Source organism: Cucurbita moschata, unplaced genomic scaffold, assembly GCF_002738365.1.
Source record: "Cucurbita moschata cultivar Rifu unplaced genomic scaffold, Cmos_1.0 Cmo_Scf00050, whole genome shotgun sequence".
In the NCBI taxonomy this organism is placed as follows: Eukaryota; Viridiplantae; Streptophyta; class Magnoliopsida; order Cucurbitales; family Cucurbitaceae; genus Cucurbita; species Cucurbita moschata.
In genome coordinates this window covers 1,385,339-1,404,785 of record NW_019268566.1, presented here as the reverse complement: position 1 = coordinate 1,404,785, position 19,447 = coordinate 1,385,339, and the positions used below count along the sequence as shown (strand labels likewise).

At 35.8% G+C, this 19,447-nt stretch overlaps 3 protein-coding genes across 7 annotated transcripts in view; 1 reads left to right on the top strand and 2 right to left on the bottom strand.

The window, feature by feature from the left end:
* Positions 1-33: 33 nt before the first annotated feature.
* LOC111435815 (probable E3 ubiquitin-protein ligase RHB1A) lies at positions 34-3,375 on the bottom strand. Its single transcript, XM_023073380.1, has 5 exons — positions 2,911-3,375; positions 1,737-1,888; positions 722-1,157; positions 393-502; positions 34-283 (listed from the first exon to the last, which is right to left on the bottom strand). Exons 2-5 carry the CDS (start codon positions 1,803-1,805, stop codon positions 254-256), a joined length of 645 nt encoding a protein of 214 aa, XP_022929148.1. The 5' UTR covers positions 1,806-1,888; positions 2,911-3,375; the 3' UTR covers positions 34-253.
* Positions 3,376-4,745: 1,370 nt separating this feature from the next.
* Positions 4,746-16,518, bottom strand: LOC111435803 (beta-adaptin-like protein B). Of its 4 annotated transcripts, XM_023073361.1 has the most exons (17): positions 16,158-16,518; positions 15,645-16,003; positions 15,380-15,561; positions 11,645-11,842; positions 10,735-10,848; positions 10,262-10,512; positions 9,256-9,391; positions 8,953-9,132; positions 8,711-8,803; positions 8,401-8,612; positions 8,242-8,305; positions 7,973-8,152; positions 7,376-7,468; positions 6,687-7,087; positions 6,214-6,403; positions 5,941-6,144; positions 5,032-5,479 (listed from the first exon to the last, which is right to left on the bottom strand). In XM_023073361.1, the coding sequence occupies exons 4-17, from the start codon at positions 11,801-11,803 to the stop codon at positions 5,180-5,182; spliced, it is 2,577 nt and encodes an 858-aa protein (XP_022929129.1). In that variant the 5' UTR covers positions 11,804-11,842; positions 15,380-15,561; positions 15,645-16,003; positions 16,158-16,518; the 3' UTR covers positions 5,032-5,179. The 4 variants fall into 4 exon arrangements, 3 of the variants coding, with proteins under 3 accessions (XP_022929129.1, XP_022929128.1, XP_022929130.1); XR_002709123.1 differs by lacking the exons at positions 15,380-15,561; positions 15,645-16,003 and adding an exon at positions 4,746-4,998 and having other exon boundaries at positions 5,103-5,479; positions 16,308-16,518; XM_023073360.1 differs by lacking the exons at positions 15,380-15,561; positions 15,645-16,003 and having other exon boundaries at positions 16,308-16,518.
* An 844-nt stretch (positions 16,519-17,362) lies between these two features.
* Positions 17,363-19,447, top strand: part of LOC111435717 (DNA repair helicase XPB1-like) — an 8,899-nt gene continuing 6,814 nt past the window's right edge. The window contains exons 1-9 of one of the 2 annotated variants that reach the window (XM_023073214.1): positions 17,363-17,574; positions 17,686-17,726; positions 17,810-17,885; positions 18,038-18,206; positions 18,300-18,522; positions 18,614-18,670; positions 18,745-18,888; positions 18,983-19,063; positions 19,197-19,284. In XM_023073214.1, the coding sequence (XP_022928982.1) occupies positions 17,565-17,574; positions 17,686-17,726; positions 17,810-17,885; positions 18,038-18,206; positions 18,300-18,522; positions 18,614-18,670; positions 18,745-18,888; positions 18,983-19,063; positions 19,197-19,284 (889 nt within the window). In that variant the 5' untranslated portion in view covers positions 17,363-17,564. The remainder of the gene's footprint in view (positions 17,575-17,685; positions 17,727-17,809; positions 17,886-18,037; positions 18,207-18,299; positions 18,523-18,613; positions 18,671-18,744; positions 18,889-18,982; positions 19,064-19,196; positions 19,285-19,447) is intronic. The other variant, XM_023073213.1, reaches the window with a different exon arrangement.

The following is a 19,447-nucleotide window of genomic DNA, read 5'->3' as shown; positions in this document are numbered from 1 at the left end:
CCCCCCCCCCCCCCCCCACCAACAAAACAAAAGAAAGAAAGAAGAATCATTCTCCCAATTTTCCCCCCATTTCTATGTTCAGACGACAAATTCACAAAGAAAAGAGTGCAACAGGAATGAAGAAATCACTCATTATGGAAAAAGAAGAAAAGAGAACGAACTAAAAGAAACAAACCTGAAGCTTGCAGCTGGATGCAAAATCACGGGAACTTTATAAACCTATACTTTCAACTTTACTTTCAATGTCTTGTCACTAATCAATTGGAGGGCTGAAAACCATTTCCTGTATGTCAGAGGCAGATGATTAGGACATAAAGAAAGGTAATCTTGGTGGGTTACACGCAAATGAGTGGGGTGACAGATGATAAAAAGCATAAACTGCTGAAACAGACCTGATCGCACACAGGACATATATCACTTCTTTCCATCCATTCCAAAATGCATGCAAGATGAAAATGATGCTCGCATTTTGTGGTGAGTTTTGGATTCTCTCCGTCATATTCTGCATAAGACAATAGAAAATGATGACTAGGTGACTTGTTAGTCCAAGTAATTAAAATGAAATGGTACTGTGCGGTTATCGAGAAAGCAACGATGTTGTGACTTGTTAGTTCAAGCAACTAAAATGTCGAACGTTGGCAATAGACATATAAGGTTAGAAAAATTCCATGGTTTGGTGGGTTGGTATAGGTAGCTAAACAAAGTTTTGGCAAAACTTCACCTTCCAAACAGATGGGACAAACATCCTCCTCTTCAATTGGTAAGACCACAGATTTCACACCCTTTGAAAGTTCGATTTCAGATTCCTTTAATGTGTCCACTTCAAAATCTGTATGCTTCTTGCAGTCTGACTCATCGTCGATGCCTTCACATTTGGCTGAAGTTTCCCGAGTGTTTATGCATGTTGTTTCTTGAATTGTATCGGAATTGGTAGTCTGAGCTGCAGCATCATTCTTATTGCTGCAGATTTCTTGAGCCACAGGTGGAGTATGTGGATGTGTTAAAACAACATCATATGGCATAGGCAAGGGAGGCGATCTATACGTGTCTGGGATTGATGTATCCAGATTTGTATCGACTAAAAGCCCCATTGGAAATGCTGGGGGAGCACTAAGTGGAGATGACAGGGGAACATGCTCCTCCGATGCTCTTGGGTACTGCATCAAAAGTTCAAAACTTAGATTCAAGTAAATTGAGATTTTGAGCAAGGAAATTGACAATGGAAAGAAAATTCCCTAGCCCATCATGTTAGTTAGCAGTTAAGGATAAATCTCAACCACTTACGAGATCAAATAATAGAAATTGTAGCCTATGTCACGTTTATAACTTAAATTTAAATCGGCAACTTGCATTATTTATTCAAGTGTAATACACAAGCATCTCCTAAATCACAGCCAATCTAACTTGATTCATGCTAAGGAAGAAGACTTATATGGAAAACACAAAGATGCTGAATTATACCATTAAATGCAAAGAATTACTTATAAAAAGAAGCTTCATTCAAGAATTCACTCTCGCACTACAATCAGTTCAGTTTTGTGCCTCAAATAATGCAAGTTACGTTAACTTACAGGTTATAACGGAATACCTACAGCTACATGCATCTAGACATGCTGCCAATGATAATAAAGAAACGAATGAATACCAGATGATGGCTGCATTGTCCTTGCTTACGATAATGAATTTGATTGATAAGAAGATGACAATAAACATCCAATGAAAAATTCAATACTGACATAATAGTAGCCTGGTGCGATATTTGATTCTGATTCTTTCGAAGAACAGCAGCAGCAGCAACCTCCCATTTCAGCTTACTTATCTACAACACACACCAACAAATCATCGCACTAGTAGCAATACGTCCTCAAAATTTTATGGACTGCCAACCCTGTTACAGAAAACATCCTAAATTAATTTAACTGCATAGTTCCCTCTGCACAATTTTCAGGAAAGACATGACTAGTTTATGTAAAATCAAAAACTCCATTAGGAGATATGAAAAATGCACTGGAGTATTTGTCACAAAAGATGATTGATAATACGATGAGTGAATCATAGATTAACAAAGCTAGTAGTGATGAAATAATCATAAATTATCATAGGAGAAAGCAGCGACCAGAGTACACTGTAGACTAGGTAATACTCAAGATTGGAGTTGAAAATCTCGCCAAGAGTTCGAACCTACACATAGGGCAAACACAAATGCTATTTTCCCTTCATACATAATTTATTTGTTTTGCGGAGAGGAGCAGGAATTTCATCAGACCACAATTGAAGGAAAGGGCAAAACAAGTCAAATAAGCAAGAACCTGCAGAAAAAAGCCCTTTTCTGGCAACATATTCTGCTCTCATGAGCTAAAAAGAGGATTGTTATTATCTTGTAAGGCTTAATCATTTGAAATTAGTGACTGTAATTAGAGGACCCAAAATGAAACCAAAAGAGGAACAAAATACTCCTGAAGAATCAGTATAACCAGAGTAGAGACAGATTCGTCTTCAATCATCCATTATGAATCTAACTCAATCTGAATGAAACCACAAGAACATGTTCACCTATCAATCTAAAACAACAATGAAGCAACTAAAGCAAAATAGACCAGAGTCATGCAAACAAGAACTCAAGCGATAACACGGCAACAGCAAAGTGACAAGAAGTCGAAAAATTCGGATTCTGGAGCAAAGGTCGATAAATTCCAAGCGGTTGCAAACAAGTAAATCAAACAAATCATTCAAAACAATACAGCATCAGAGTAAACCTATAGAAACGAAAACTGAAAATCCAAAACCAGCTTAGCTCCAGAACCAGCCAAAAATCTCACGAATATACAACACGAGCTTCTGATCAAGCAGCGGTCATCAGAATCAAATTGAAAGCAAAAGAGATATATATTCAAGAAACTGGAATCTTACCGGTTAACAGACGAAATCAATCGATTCGTAAAACGCGATTGAGAATTCAATTCGAATGGAAGAAAAAGAAATCACAGCGATGTGAACTCCTTTCCAAAACGCTCTTCTTTCCGTCCAGGCTATGGCAGAGAAGCACAGAAGGCTGAGAAAGCTTCTCTCTCTGCAGAGAGAGAGAATGTTTGGGATGGTTTCGTGCGCGAGGACGACTTTCCACTGAGTATAAAGGTCAGGAAGAATCAAAAAGTAAATCCAAAAAAACGATATATAAATTAACAACAACAGTCTTCCTCCCGATTTTCTGCTTGGATGAAAGGAAAATGAACAATTTTCCTCTAGGTTTCGGCCGCCACCGCTGCCAGAGATAGACGGAGCCGCCGTGGAGTCGCCTGAAAGTCTAAACTTTCAACGCCGCCGCAGGAGGACTGAAAATTCGGCTCACATATCAAAACGGAATGAACTGATATCAATTTTATTTCATATCTTGTAGAAAACGTGTTTGGTTTAGGTTTATTCAGTTCGATTATTAATTATCTATATAAATTTATTTATATTTGTTGAAATTATTTTTATTTTATTTTTAAAAAATTAAATTAAAGATATCAATATTAAAATGAATTATTCGTCTTTGATTTTGTTTGTTTAAATGAATTTAGATATGTTTGGTTTGACTAAAAATAATTAATTTGGTGAATTTTCGCCCAAATAATATATTTTCTTTATTTTAAAAAAAATTATATTTAATTAGTTTAAGTTAATTTTAATTTTGAAGTTTTAGCTTCCTCTATTTTTGAATTTAAAAAAATGATTTTTTAATATAAAATGCACTTTAAAAAAAAATTGGATTTTAAAAGTACTTTTAAAAATTTAAATATATTTGTTTCAAAATTGGTACAAAGCAAATTTATTTTCTAAGATTATAAAATAAAAACAAAAATAATAAAAAAGGATTGAGAATAAAAGATATATTTTTAGTGTATTTAGATTAAACCACATATTTAGTAGATAATTATAACAATATTTATTTTATTGTATATAAATATATTAACATATTTTAAATAACTTTTTAATTAAAATTAAAATTCTAAACCGGCTACCACAATACGTCGCTATATTATTTTAATAACATTTTTATCTTCATCTTTACTATTATTATTATTATTTATTGTAATATAATGCCACATTTCATTCCTAATTGGGAAATTTATTTAAAAAAATCATAGAAAATGAAAAAATATATATATATATATATATATTCACTTTATCTGAAAACATGTTTGATTTTGTGCGAAAAAAAAAAAAAACTTAGGCTTACTAAAAAAATTGACTTAGGCCAAGTAAAAGAAAGGCAGACATTATTGTGTTTCATCCCCGTTATACTATTAACAGTTGTGGGACACTGTGTACTGAAAGCCTCTACGATAAGCACCCGAGTGAAAGAGCAGGACACTGTATACTGAAAGTCTCTACGATAAGCACCGAGTGAAAGAATAGTTCAATCAGGGAATCATGAATCAAAGATTCGAGACCGAGGGGAAGAAGGGACAAAAGTTTACATGAGAGTAAATGAATTAAGAACAAAAAATGGATCACGAAGCTGAAAGAGCCTTATATTGCGACACGAGTAAAGAGAGCCTACCCAAGTATGGCAAAGCTTAAAATGCATGGGTCAATGGTGCCTAATTAATGATAACAAAATCTAGAAATTTTGGATCTTCATCATTCCTCATCATAATTATCACAAGGGCATCAAATTTGAATTTGTAAGGTAGATTAGTACATTATAAATAAATGCCAACAAGATACCATATTCCTTAGCTTTCACTTCAAGTAATGCATAGGCTTAATGAAGTTATATATATATATAAGCATACTCGAGTTCGGTACAATTATGAATGACCAAAAATACGCACGAGTTGTATTTACAATTTCTTACAAATAAAGAGTGCAAAGCAAAAGAAAACGAAGAAGTTAAAACAGAATTGTTATCAAACGGCTCCCGAACGACAATATTTTTCATCGTTCACGAAACAACATCCAAAATCTCTTGTCCAAAGGATTTGCAGCAACAAGTTCACAAAACTCTTGAATCTGGGGAAAAATAATGAGGGAATCAACAGAGTCTAAGGCAAAGCTTGAACTCAATGGAAGTTCAAGAGGGAAAAGTAGATATAAAAGAGGCAAGGCAGACATACCCAGCAGCATGAATTTGCTAATACTAACAAAAAATCAGGGGAAGGAAAAGAAGAACAAGTAAAGCAGAGCTTATAAATCATTCCTTGAGAAGGGTCTCCAAGGCATCAAAAAGGAGTGGTGCCATGTCAATGTTCGGGGTTTTGATGGCGCATTTCAGTCCCGGGGTTCCGATAAGCGCAGTCAATTCGATCAAGAAAGGGATTCCTCTGGGAATTTTGGTAGAGAAATAGAAAACGTCTTGGTTTGTGTGTTTCCTTTTAGCAATGAAGAACATGTTTGTAGCAGCCAGTCGTTCCAGAGCAGCCTCCATATTGGTTAGAACAATGGCAGGGAAATCCTTGGAAACTTCATTTGAATCTGGGAGGGACCTCCAAGTCTACAATGAAGAGATGATAAATGCCACAATTAAGACCAAATACCTAATGAAGGATTTATCCAATTAGATGAAAAAGTAATCTAAAACTATGTTTCCTCCAACTCCATCATCAGATAATCATTCCAATAATTTGTCCACTTTACTATGGGTTGATTTAGCCAATGATCTCGAAACGATGAGAGTTCGTTATAAATGTCATTTCTACTGAACGATGAGAATTTGTAAAAGAAAAGAGAGATGAAAATTCAGACACCCCAAATTGTAAATCCACAGTTTGTTCGAGACCATTACTCGGTCGTCCCTCCTAAGTGTGCATTCTACGTTAATAGACGGACTCGAGGAGTAAGCAAAACAAGAAATCAACATGATATTTATGATAAACAATGCCGCTGAAAACACTCATTGCCACCAACAAAATAATAATGATAATAGATAAAGGAAATTGCAACCATCAACTTTACCTCAAGAAAGTTTGCACGTTCCATCCTCCCGTCATCGGTGAAGAAAACGTGTATTGAGATTTTATCGTTGAAGTACCACACTGGCTGCTGATTGTTCTTCACGGCTACCTGCAAAAGTGAACTTGGGGGACCTTGAGACATATTTTGGAACACTACCATAGGCAGGAGAGTACTAACAATTGACCCAGGCTGCATCGATGGAACCTATGAATAGTAAAACAAGAAGTTAGTTTCATCCGTGGACAATCAACTCCAAACAATATGCAAATCTACCTGTAAAGGTCCTGCAGGGGCGAGGCCAAACGTATTCTTGTTAAACTGGATCATGAATCCATCCAATGTAATCTGTGTATTGTTCTCGAACAATAAACTGTAAAATACTTGACCGTCCAATCGTGTGAGCTGGGCACTAATTTGTAAGCCTTGACCAGCTGATGCTGGGAGCAGGATAGGCAATGGAGGGCTGCAAGCCAGAATTACAAAAGCTCATTAAGGGTAATGCATTTTTCATACACGCCCATACACTTTTTTCTTTTTTCTTTGATAAAAGTCATATTCATAAACTTATTCCCATGAAAATGTTCATCACTGTCATCAGAAACCTTCGAAGAGCCTTTACCATCAAACAATATTTGTTCAGTTACAGTATTTCAGACACTACTTAAGATTCTTAGGCCAAAAAGTTAATGCAAGCTACCCATGATTTAATCGCATACCCACAGATAAGAAAGTATCAATTCACTCACTCAGCAGAAGCAGCAGGCTGATCAAAAGGGACAATAGCACTATTATCCAATCCAATCAGGTCACCAAGTAAATCCGGAACTGAAACTGGAGGTGGAGGAGCAACTAAGCCAAGGGCCAGTCTCTTTGGTACTGAATTAGGTGCATCTGAGGTAGTTGGAGGCAATGCACCACCAGCGTGGGCAGGAGATTCTGAATACCCTGTGTCACTGCCTTCAGGAAAATCTTCTTCATCTGTTCTCTGAGCAATCTTCGTACGGGTAACAAATGCTTCAGGGGGCTTGTGATATACAGACGATAAAGTGGCAACATTGGCAAGGAGCTCATCTAGGAGCGAGGAATCAAGCAGATTTGAATCATCGCCAATCACAGGCTTCTCGGAAAGAACGACATCCTTCGCTGCCTGCAAAGTAGAAACTACTGGATAAACTGAGATTCATGGACCTAGCTATTATATCAAAAGTGAGATAGGGTTGGTTGTTTTGATTCTAATAAGTTTTTTTTTTTTTTTTAAATAATATAATCATGACATGTACTCGGTTTCTTCCCGTCACATATGCTTGAGGATGAATCTTTAAAACAAAACCCATGGTTCTACCCAAAAGCCTATAGTTTATCCTCAAATAAATGGCCATACATTGGATGTTATAATCACAGTGAAGCTGAAAAAAATGATGTGCATAATGTAAACCTCTGGATCAGTTGATAGGAGTCGCCAATAGATATATGCGCGGTCCCGCAGATCAGGATTGTCCGTCTCCACAGTAGCATTGTTCAAAACAACCTGTAAATTGACAGGAAGTAAATATTCATTGGGTTGATATCTAGAGACCATAAGTACAGAGCACTAGACGATTTCACAGTTCTACCATACTACGATTTTATCAGAGAGACCACGGCCATTGTGCTCAGACTGACGATGATTACTAACAGAAATGATGAACACAAATAAAGTCCATCGGTTTCTAACCCCCACCCCCACCCAAAGAAATATAAAAGAATAAAAATAAAAATAAAAGGTCCATCTTAGTAAGAGTTTGTCAGTAACTATTTTGATATTTTTAGCATAAATTAGCTTTTATAATAATTAGCAACAGTAATTCTCTGATTTGTTCCGATTACAAACAGATTTTTCCATGTCAGTGCCTAAACACATGAAGAGAATTGCTGGAGGCAATAACTCCATGATACATGGAAACTAAACTCATTTGCAATCGTAACAAGATGGCACAACCTGTATTTCACCAATGGATTTGGGAATTGAAAATTACGCTTGTAGAGAAAAGACCTGAATCATCTGCTGTGGTCCCTCGGTTGGCTTCTTAAGAAAAAGTTTGACAGTTGCAGTCAGCAATTGAAGCTGGACTTGTGCAGGTTCCTCAGGGAAATTCTCCAAGAAGCTTTCAAGAAGTTCATCTGCATTGTCAATTCTCTCCGCATACTCTCCAATAATCCATATCATTGATGCCTTGAGCCAAGGGACAAACATATGATAAAAGTGTGACTTCAAGAGATGGAACCACTTGTGCTATTGATATAAAATTGCACCACTATTACCTTGGCTTCTGGCTCATCCAACGTGTCTAAGCTTTCACAGAGTGTTGCAATGATGGACTCATAACTGTAAATAGAATAGAAATTCACATAAAGTCAGAATGATGAATTGATCATTCAATCAGCGAAAGCCAAAGTTGAAGGGATGAAAAAAATGCTTACGTGTTAGGATATCTCCTAAAAATATCCTTGATAATTATAATAGCCTCTTGAACCACGTGGTTGACTTTAATTTTGATCAGCTCGAGCAACACACTTATGCATCGTTCAGCAGCTCTCTCTAGCTTGATTGCACACCTACCAATGGCACGGACAGCTTTTCTTACAAAATCTACATCTACTTCAGTGGCATACTCCTTGAACTCCAGCAGAACCTATCAATATCATAATCAAAAGGGTGTCATTTCATAGAATGTTCTATAATATTTATAGACATACTGAGGAATAGATAATGCTGAGAAAGAAAGTGTACCTGGTCTATATTCCGTTCAGATGCAAGCTTAATCAAGATCTCTAACTTCTCCATCTTTACATAGATTGGATCGTTGTATTTACAGAAGAAAACCTACAAAATGGGAAGAAAGCAAAAAAGATAAAAGGGAGAGTAGTGGTAAGCTTCTTAGCAAACAGGATGTACTAATCTTCCAGTTAATTTTACATCCATCTTTACTAAAAATTACAAGCTAGCATCATGGTGGCAAAATTATCACCGACCTTAATTTCATGTGCAAGAATAGTAGGACGTTTCTGTACTATAAGGTTGATATTTCGCAATGCAACATATTGTATCTCAGGTTCCGCCGAAAGCAAAGTAACAAGAGGAGGAGCCATCTTTTTGCAAAGATTTCGAACTACATCAGCGCTACTGATCAGTTCCATTTGTTGAAGAATCATCTATCAATAAGGAGAAAATAGAAAAAGAAAGATGAACAATATTAGTTAGTTGAAATAACTAAGACTTTCTCAAAATCACCACCATATATATGGTGGAGAAAATCAATTACTTAACATATCCACCTTCACAGCTGACAGAACAACAGCACAGTTAGCATGTTGTAGCCGTGGAGTAACTCTCTCTATTATATTTTCTGCTTCACGACAATCCTCTGCTTTGAATCTAGAAAGTGCGTCCAGTATAAAAACTTGACCCCACCTGAAGAAAAAATCAGGGTACATAAATTATTTTCAGGAAAAAAAAAAATTGAAGAAGAAAATACAGCAGAAAAGAATTTCAAGGGATGTCCTTCCCACAAAAACAAAGAAGCCATTATCATTCTGACTCCATGATGATAACATTAAGAACTACCATCCAGTTTATGTTTTGTGTGGAATTGGGATAGTTACACTAAGGTTGAGAACTGTGAGTTTGACTTTTCGAGAAGGGCAAAGTTTGGTGACATGCTAATTTTTTGCTATTTTGGGGAGAGAGAGAAACAATAGATTTTTTTCAAGGGGTGGAAGGGTCGTATGACAAAGTTTGAGAGACAATGAGGTTCAATGTCTCCTGGCATTAGTCACTAGGTCTTTTTGTAATTATGATTTTTGTTTGATTTTGGTGGATTGGAGTCCCTTCTTGTAGGTTGTTGTTTTGGAACTCCCTTTTGTTGGGCTTGTTTTTTGTATGTCCTTGCATGTTCTTTCATTTTGCTCAATGAAAGCTGTTTCTTTAGAAAAAAAAAAAAAACAAGCATTAAGAACTATCAAAGGATGTTCTCCCTGCAAAAATGCAGAAGCAAGAATGATGATAACATTACTCCCCCAACATAGCCTCCATGACTAAATGTAGCACTAAAATACAGACACTCCGCGATGTTTGTGGTGCACGTAGGGACCTAGATTACTTTCAATTGTGCAATTTATTGCATATTTTTAAAAGAGATCAATTTTCTTATATCTCATTAAGAAAGAATCAGCTGTAGTAAATGAAAATTAACCACGAACAATTATCTTCTTAATTGACGTCTTTCACAGAGTATTAATAAAGAGTTTTACACAGTTTGAACAAAGCAAAGGCCGCACTTACTCAGTACACTCATTCAAAGCTGTGAGAAGTTTTGACAGTGTGTGACTTGTGATCTCAAAGATGGATCTGCTACTATTCTCCTGTATCTCAGCAAGAGCAGCCACGGCATTTGCAACAACCATTGGATTGTTATCTGATATTAAGTCTTTGAGAGATTCCAAAAAACCTCTGTCCTCAACTAACTCAGCATTTATATCAAAAAGTTTGGCAACACAAATGGCAGCTGTCTTGCGGACATAAGGGTCATCATCCTGTCATAACATTAAAAAACCAAAAGATTAGATAATTGAGTCAAAATTCAGAACCCAATAAAAAAAATCCTCACCTCCTAACAACAGGCATTTCAGTCCATTGAAAGAAATGAAAGAGAGAGAATTTGTAAACAAATCTAGCAATGACGATGCATTGAGAATCAGAAACAAATACTGAATTTAGATAGCAAAAAATATGAAAATGAGCCAAAAATAAACAACCTTAAGGCATCTCTGAAGAGGATCACACAAGTATTCTGTAATTTTATCCACACGAATGCATCCCATTGTCCTTACGGCCAACGCACGAATTAAAGGATTCGGATCTTGTGAATCCTGCACAGATATACATTAGTCAAATTACTCCTAAAAGTTTCTAACAACACAGAAAGTCAGATGCATGATGTGTTTGACCCATTCGGTCTCATATTTTGAAAAATAAAATACAGTTAAAATTAATCGAGCAGATTAACTTCAACATTCATTCTTCTATGCAGACTGGGGTCCGTTTATACGGAACTTTCATATGCCAGGTCCCTATATTCTAGAATTTCTACAGCACACAAACAAAAGCTCTCACAAAATTCAACTTCTTGAGAGACCAGGAGTTCTAAAAAAAACGGACTAGATGCTATCTCCCCTGGCTGTTGACAGCAAACGGTTTGCAAACTCCATAAAAGGTGATGACACAAATATATGGCAATTTCATAGGTATTGGGCACAAATATTATGAACTCCCCCCAAAAAATGAAAACAGTACGATAGGGGGAACCAGAAAAGATGAAGAACCTCCATCTCTCCTGGAGCAAACTTTGCTTTCTGTCTTTCTTTTTCATATTTAGCAGGACCCTCCAGAATATTGCGTTTTTAAGAAAACCTTAAATAAAGTACCAAAATTAAGCAAATTCATAAAATAGTACTCTATGTATGTGCTGTTCCCCAAGCATTACATCACATATGGGGTGGAGATTTGAACATACAATCTTTTAAAGAAAATAGAAATGCCTTAACTTCTAAATTATACTCATGTTGGCATGAGGGCATGGTAAATCACTTGACTCCAGTGTCTAAACCAGAAATAAAGATAATATAATTTGCCAAAAAGAAAAAATTAAGAAATTTCAGTACATACTTTAACAAATGTGTTCACTGCTAGAATGGCTAGATCAGGCTGGCTTTTGGCATAATTAATTAGATACAAGTAAACCAGCTTTTTCAGCTCCAAATTTTCAGTCTGCATGCAGTTTACCACGTCTGTGAAAAGTGATGATACATCCTTCCCAACCGTCATTGCAGCAATGACCTTTTTAACAGCATCTTTTCTTTTATCCTGCAAAATGTTTTAAAAGCTACTTATGAAAAGATACACAGTTAAAACTAAAAACAAACACATTTTTTTTACTATCAAGACCTAATTCCAGAGGTATGAGACTTCACGCCAAAAGGAAGCATATCATATAGCAAGAGTTTGATTCAGAAACCCCTAAATCCAAAATTTGATACTCATGGTAAAAAACGAAAAATCATATGTCCTGACTACGGTTTAACTTCTAAGTATTAACCACACATACCATCAGTTCATTAGTTACTGAGAAAAAAATTATTGAGCATATTTGATCATAAAGAGCCCTATAGTTGGAAATGAGAGGTGAAGAAGCTATATCAAAAGGTCCAACCATAAACTGTTGGGAAAGTACAAACATTTAAGTTTCCTCAGATTTCTTATCGTCATGGCCTGATTACAGTTGATCATCGACATCTAAACTACATGGAGACACATACCGAATTATTTTCTTTTTAACTAGAAACAACTTCTCACTGATAGAATGAAAAATATTAAAAGTTCACGGGGGTAAGAACTCTCAAAGGGTATGAAAAAGAAAAATTAAAGCAGCAAAGAAAACCTTATAGAGATCACCATGAACAAGAACTTTTCATATACCTAATTGACTCAACCATTTTGAGACACTTGAGAAAACTAGGAAGAGCCTTCCAAATCTAGCATTATTGAGCTCTTGTTTGCATTGGAAAAGAATCTCAAACTTCTTTGTAGATAATACTACTCTGCAAAGAACCACTCAATGATGAATCAGTTTCAACTTCCCAACAAGTTGTGCAATCCAAGCTGAAAGTTAATCCATAAAAGCGGAATTTGACTCCACAAAGAAAGATTCGATAAGCAAGACAAAGGAATGCACCAGTGGACTATTTGAGGAGAGAAGACGCAGACCCTAAAAGAATATATAGGTGAATGAATCATCATTAAACTACCATGGAGTAAGTGCAAGAACAAAAAATCTTGAATGAAGACAACCGAAAGTCTTCTTGGAAAAGAAAACACCTTAAAAACTTTATACTTAATGTTTCACTCCTCTTCCATATTAATGCAACCTTGAACAAAGAGAATTTATTTGACAAACGAGGAGACTAAAAGCTCATCTTCATGCATAATTCAAAACCGAGCCAACTTGAAACTTGGGCTCCATGGAGAATAAAATTCGAATTTGAACTTAATGCTGCTATACAAGACCTTTGCAATCTAGAATGAAGATAGCCGAAAGTCTTCTTGGAAAGGAAAATGTCTTATAGACTTAAAACTTAATGTTTCACTCCTCATGCCCTTTGCAACCTTGAACAAAAAGAATTTATTTTATAAAAGAGAAGAATAAATGTTTCATCTTCACACAAAAAGTTGAACATCGAACCAACTTAAAACTTCGGCTACTCGGAGAATAAAAGCCGAAATTAATGTCGCCACAATACTTCATAGAGACAACCTCAAACAATGAAAGGACAATTAAATATTGAAGAGACTTAAACTTCTCTCATAAACAAAGGTTAAAGGCAAAATCCTCGTGAGACATGGCCCCAAAATCAAAATTAATGTTGACACAACGCTTCACAATCCTCAAATTGTGCCAATTAAGACAGCCTCAAATACTTCAAAATGCAATAAAACCGAAGCAAATAAAAACAAGCTTCAAAGCCTTCAATGACGGCAGAAAGGGCAACAAATGAAGAGATGCGTGCATGGAGGAAACTCGATAGACCACTGTATAAAAAGTTAAATTTCCAACTATGAGTCACTAATAAAACTCTTTCTTGTCAAAATCTCCAACTATGAGTCATATACCAAATTCTCTGCAGATGTTTTTCCTATAACATCAATGACTCTTTGATATGCTTATGGAAGGACATAACTGTAATGCCTGCTTACCGGCGAACCCGATTCACGATCGCTACTACTGGCACTGATAAATTTTAAAAGAAAATGTTTATATTTTAATATTAGTTAATAACATAACCATTATTTACATATATTTACAATAAAATCAAACAACTACAAACAAGTTCAAAATAGAGAAACATGGAGTTTTAACACAAAACAGACTTGGGTCTAGACAAAATCTCTAAAGCCTCCAGCTTGTCCACACAGTTGTATTGGTCACGCTGCATCTCGTATATCTGAAAAGAAAATTAAAAATAATTTTGATGAGTAATAAATTTACTCAGTAAGTAGTTAACTTGTAATTGATGAAGCTTATCCCCCATCGTCTCACTGGCCGACCTTGACCCCTGTTATTTTGTAAGTAGTTAACTTGTAATTAACCAGTTACATTAATGATCTGATTATTAACTTCAAAAATTTCCAATTAGCAGCCCATCTAGAGTTTTCGATTCGGATCGGGTTCTCGATCCAACCATCAATGCATTTCATAAGCTTGGATCACCTATCCCAGTTCCGACTCGAGTTCACTGCTCGTGTCGCCTCTTGCATTGCTACCAGTGAAGGGCATCCTTTCAAAGGTGAATATTTTCGGTTCTCAAATAAGTTTTGGGGGTTTTAGGTGTTGATGCAGATCTCACGGTATAATGATTAACCTTTTCCTATTTATTCTCTACTTATGCTTATTATGAATTCTGAGCTGATACGTAAGACACGTTTACAATCAAATACAACCTGCCAGAGTTTTCGCTTTGGATCAGGTCCTCGATCCAACCATCCATTCATTTCATAAGCTTGGATCGCCTAACCTGATTCTAGCTCGAGTTCACTGCTTGTGTCGCCTCTCACATAGCTAATAATGATGGGCTTCCTTTCAAGGATGTGTGTTTTCTGTTCCCACAGAAGCTTTGGGGTTTTTAGGTGTCAATGCAGGTCTCACTTTTCCTATTTTTCTCTATTTATGCTTATTATGAATTCTGAGTTCGTAACACTCTCTCAGTCAAATACGTCCCCATCTTCTAGATGCTCTAGCGGCCTGAAATAGCTCATAGCCTGACAGTTAGGAATACTCATGTCCTTAACTTAGAACTCAACGCGTCGGTCAGGGGGTTCAGTGGGATATAATAAACTAATGGGCAACATGCCCTCCCAACCTATTGTCCATTCAACTATAGGTGTACGTGAGGTCTAATTACAACTAGAGTTCACATGACGAATCCTTAGTGGCTCCTACATTATACCATCATAAAAAGGGTATTTCTCGTGCATGTCACATAATATGATAAGCTCATAAGCATACATTAGAGCCACAAAGCATACACGATAATGATCCCTACCATGCTTGAACTCTACTCATGTGAACATATTTGTCGATACTTAGGTCATGCAATTAACATTATTTCCACATAGCTATGTCCCTGATCACATGATCAACATGCTTAGCACATATAACAAGTTAACACTTGTTTAGAAGCCTCGATACACTACTTACTTGTGTCGCTAAATCCCTTTCTTACATAAAGCGTTACAAACTCGGCTATTACTCCTCAATCTTCTCCAATTAAACCTATAATTAATAACTTTTAGGGTCAATATGAATAGATCGGCAAAAAAGACAAATAGAAGACGAACGGGACGAACCAGGATCCTCCACGTGCTCACTCCCTCGGCCACGTGTCTGCAGTTGTCTTCTTCTTGGCCACCCTGCGTTTTTCTAGAACTTTTCCAAAACACCCATCATGTCCTCGAACTTGATTCTTTGGCTACATTCATTATCTTTTATCGATTTCTTCTATAAAAATGTAGACCTCATTCCCACGAATCTATTGAGACAAGTTTGAGCATGTCTTATGCATTGTATATTAAGATATTGACCTTCAAAGCTACAGGTTTCACACAAACTTACCCTTTCATTTTGCTTCCCAACTTGGCTCGATGTCGCGCTTTTCCTCAAATTGAACTCACGAGGACATAGCCTTCAACCTTCTAAACATCCCTCTTGCTTCAATCTGCCAAAAGAACGCGTAAAACTCCACAAATTCACACATGAACTCACTGTTCACATGGGTTTTATTTTTCCTCTTTCCTTTCTGCGTTTTGGTTTTCAAATCCCAATCCTTAACTCACTGTTTAGCCAAACCGTGGCTTTACATCCACTTAATCCTTCTCCTAAGCAAGATAGCAGACACACCTTGCATTCCAAATCCAAAACACGTGGGCGTGCACCACTTCTCCCTCCTTCGCTGGCGTTTCAGCCGTTTCCTTCTGTTTTTTTTTTTAATTACAGAATATTACAATAACTCAAGGTATTCAGACACTAGCTCTGATAAAAAATATGTCAAACACCAAACCCAGCAGATCTTCGAGTCAACCATACAAGACGATGATTTCAAAAAGAAAAAAAAAAACAAAAAAGCACCTGAACTATCAATCAACTGAATTCATATAGATCACGGATCACAAACCGAAAAGCTAGACAGAATGCTGAACAAAAAACACCGAGACATTGAATAAGCAATACAAATTTGAAGCAAAAACGGGGTACAGTGAAAGACAGATAGAGAAATGCCTTGTACTGAGAATTAAGCTCCTCTTTGAGCTCGGGGATTTCACCCTTTTTGGTGGTGGAAAAATACTTGGAGTTGTGCGCGCTCATCTTTGTCTGTGAGATCCCGAATTGTGAGAGTCGAGCAAATCAACCTGAAGAAGACGAAGAAATGGAACGAATAACCGAACTTCGTCGACGAAAGAAACCGCTGTGCTTTCGACTTTCGTCTCGATTGCCACTAAAACTACAAATATTAATATTATAAATTTAATTTTTTTTAAATAGTTTTTTAAATACCATAAATGTCATAAAAAATATTTTTTAGAACCAATTTTAAAATTATAAGATATATAATAGTCATTCTTAATATATATATATATATATTATTCTAAATATTATAAAATTTAATATTACATCATATTTTTCAATTCAATTTACATATTTTTAGCCTATAGTAAAAAAAATAATAGGCACGATAATATAATCTCATATCATCTCCTTTTAATCTACAGTAAAAAAATGTTCTCTCCTAATTATCTTACGATTAAATTATTCGTTTGCATCTAAATTAGAGACGTCCACAGGACGAGATGGGGAGAAGATGAAAAACCTTTTCTATCCCTGTCCCGTCATCTATTAAATCTTCATCTTTGTAAATATACCTTATTTATTTATGTTAGAAACTCATGAGAACCAGATTCATCGAGAAAAATATTCTAAAATATATTATGAATTTTTTAATTAATAATTTTTTTAAATATATTTTCATTAAAAACATACAAAACCATAATCAATCTAAATTTTTAAAAATTAAAATTTAAATATCATGTAAAAAATTATTTATTTATTTAGTAAGTAAAATAAATAAATATAATAGATGGGTAAGTAAATAATTAAATATATAATAAGTAACCTTTAAAAATTTAAATTTAAATATTATAGTATAATGTTCGACATTAATATATATATATATATTTTTTTTTTTATTTACTAAAAAAATAAGTAAATATATAATCGATTAGTTTTTGTTTTAATTTATTTTATTTTCTATATTTTTCGGCTATTTTGCTTTCGCTAATTGATAAATCAATATATTGCAGTCTGTTAAATCGGCGAACAGCCGAAGCGCGAACGCCGATTCATCGTTTTAAAACCTGAGGCGGTTCATTTGATAGTCGGTAGTGTTCTTCATCTCTGGATTTCCTTTCATCACTCCGTTTCGTAAAATCCAAGCGCATCTGATCATACAGCTAGCCTCTGCATCTCATTTTTCAAGCTATGGGACATGGTAAAACTGTGGTGGATTACAATCTTTGTTCTCTCGTTCTTGATTTTTGCGGGATTGTTTCTTTCCGCCCTAAAGAAGATTAGTTTTGATGTAGAACATTCGATGTTTCAGGTGATAAAGGAAGATCAAGCAAACGACCTAAATTCGGCAAGGTTTGTTCGGTTTTGAAGTCCAGTTTATTTAATGGGTTCGGTGTTTTTGTATTGCGTAATAATGATTGATCAATCGATTTCAGGAGGATTATAAGAAAGCTCATTTTGAAGAAGAAGATGCCTATCATTTTGAAGAGTTTGACGACGATGATCGCAATGGTAAAATCTTCGTATCTATGTTAGACTTTCGTGGAATTGGAGGATATTTGGTTTGATTAATGGATTGCATCGTTATTTGATATGGTTTTCTGATTGTTTGGAGTTGTGAGGCATGGCGATTATGGTTTTTGATTGAGCTTATGTTATTTTAGGCGATAAAGAAGGGGGCAAGAGGGATTTCAGCAAACTAGAGTTGAAACCTGACCATACTAACCGGCCCTTATGGGCGTGTTCTGATGGCCGCATATTCCTTGAAACTTTCTCGCCCTTGTACAAACAAGCATACGATTTCCTTATTGCTATTGCGGAACCAGTTTGCAGGTAACTTAAATCTATTGAAGCAGAAACCTATGGTGGATTATCTTTAAGATTAAGCGATTGTTCTTGTAAATATGCTAACTGATCAATATTCAGGCCAGAATCAATGCACGAGTACAACCTCACTCCGCATTCTTTGTATGCTGCGGTTTCTGTCGGTCTGGAGACAGATACAATTATCGCAGTTCTTAGTAAGTTATCAAAGGCTAAACTCCCCAAAGAGATGATTGATTTCATTTATGCTTCTACTTCCAACTATGGCAAGGTGAAGCTTGTCCTTAAAAAGAACCGATATCTTGTGGAATCTCCATTTCCAGAGGCAAGTGCTCACTGAACTTGGTTCCTTGTTTAGATGGAAATACATGGTCCAGTCATTATTGGCAAACTAAATGGTTGCTTAATTGCTGCAGGTGTTGCAGAAATTGCTCAGGGATGAGGTTATAGGCAGAGCCAGAATCATTCACGAGGTATGGTCCTAACTGGTGTGTTAATTTTTCAGACGTGCCTGCACCTTGTTTTTATTGATACTGGAAACTATCAGGATTCTCATGGAAATGGCGAGTTTACAATTAGCAAGACAGCAGGTGAACTTGGCAATCGCCATGAAGGATTGCTCAACGAGGCAGAAGCTGCAGCTGCAGCTGAGGAAAGAGAGACTCATTCATTCGAAATTGACCCAGCACAAGTAATATGGTTTTCAAAGTTTTAAGATTGAATGACAATGTTTATTGTTCGTCCTCTCCTTATTTATTGTATTTTTTATCTTGATCAAATGACAGGTTGAAAATGTTAAACAACGCTGCTTGCCCAATGCCTTAAATTATCCCATGTTGGAAGAGTACGACTTCAGAAATGACACTGTGAGTCTTTACGGAGCTGTTTTCCCATTAAATCCTGATGTTGGAAGGAGAATTGTGTCAACGTTTAATTATGTTCATATTTTCTGTATAAGAAGTGGGTGTCTTATTTCAATGTTAATTCTTGGATTCTTAGATCAATCCAGACTTGGATATGGAACTGAAGCCACAGGCTCAACCAAGGCCATATCAGGAAAAGAGTCTTAGTAAAATGTTTGGAAATGGTAGGTGGTATTGCATGGTTTCTGTGTTACTTTTGAGTTGCTTGTGTTTGAGTTTTTAGAAGTAATCTCAACACCCTATTTTACTCCTTTTTATTTTATTTTGGACTACTTCTGTAAAATAATTTTTTTTTTTTTTTTTTTTTTTTTTTTTTTTTTTTTTTTT

Bases quoted from the DNA above. Each gene is read 5' to 3' on its own strand.
- LOC111435815 (XM_023073380.1), bottom strand. From the start codon at position 1,805: ATGGGAGGTTGCTGCTGCTGCTGTTCTTCGAAAGAATCAGAATCAAAT. The intron at 503-721 runs GTGAAGTTTTGC...TGTCTTATGCAG, and splicing joins TTGTCCCATCTGTTTGGAAG to AATATGACGGAGAGAATCCA. The intron at 284-392 runs GTCTGTTTCAGC...TCTGACATACAG, and splicing joins TATGTCCTGTGTGCGATCAG to GAAATGGTTTTCAGCCCTCC.
- LOC111435803 (XM_023073360.1), bottom strand. From the start codon at position 16,394: ATGAGCGCGCACAACTCCAAGTATTTTTCCACCACCAAAAAGGGTGAA. The intron at 10,849-11,644 runs GTATGTACTGAA...ATATCTGTGCAG, and splicing joins CAGTGAACACATTTGTTAAA to GATTCACAAGATCCGAATCC. The intron at 10,513-10,734 runs GTTGTTTATTTT...ATGTTATGACAG, and splicing joins CTCTTCAGAGATGCCTTAAG to GATGATGACCCTTATGTCCG.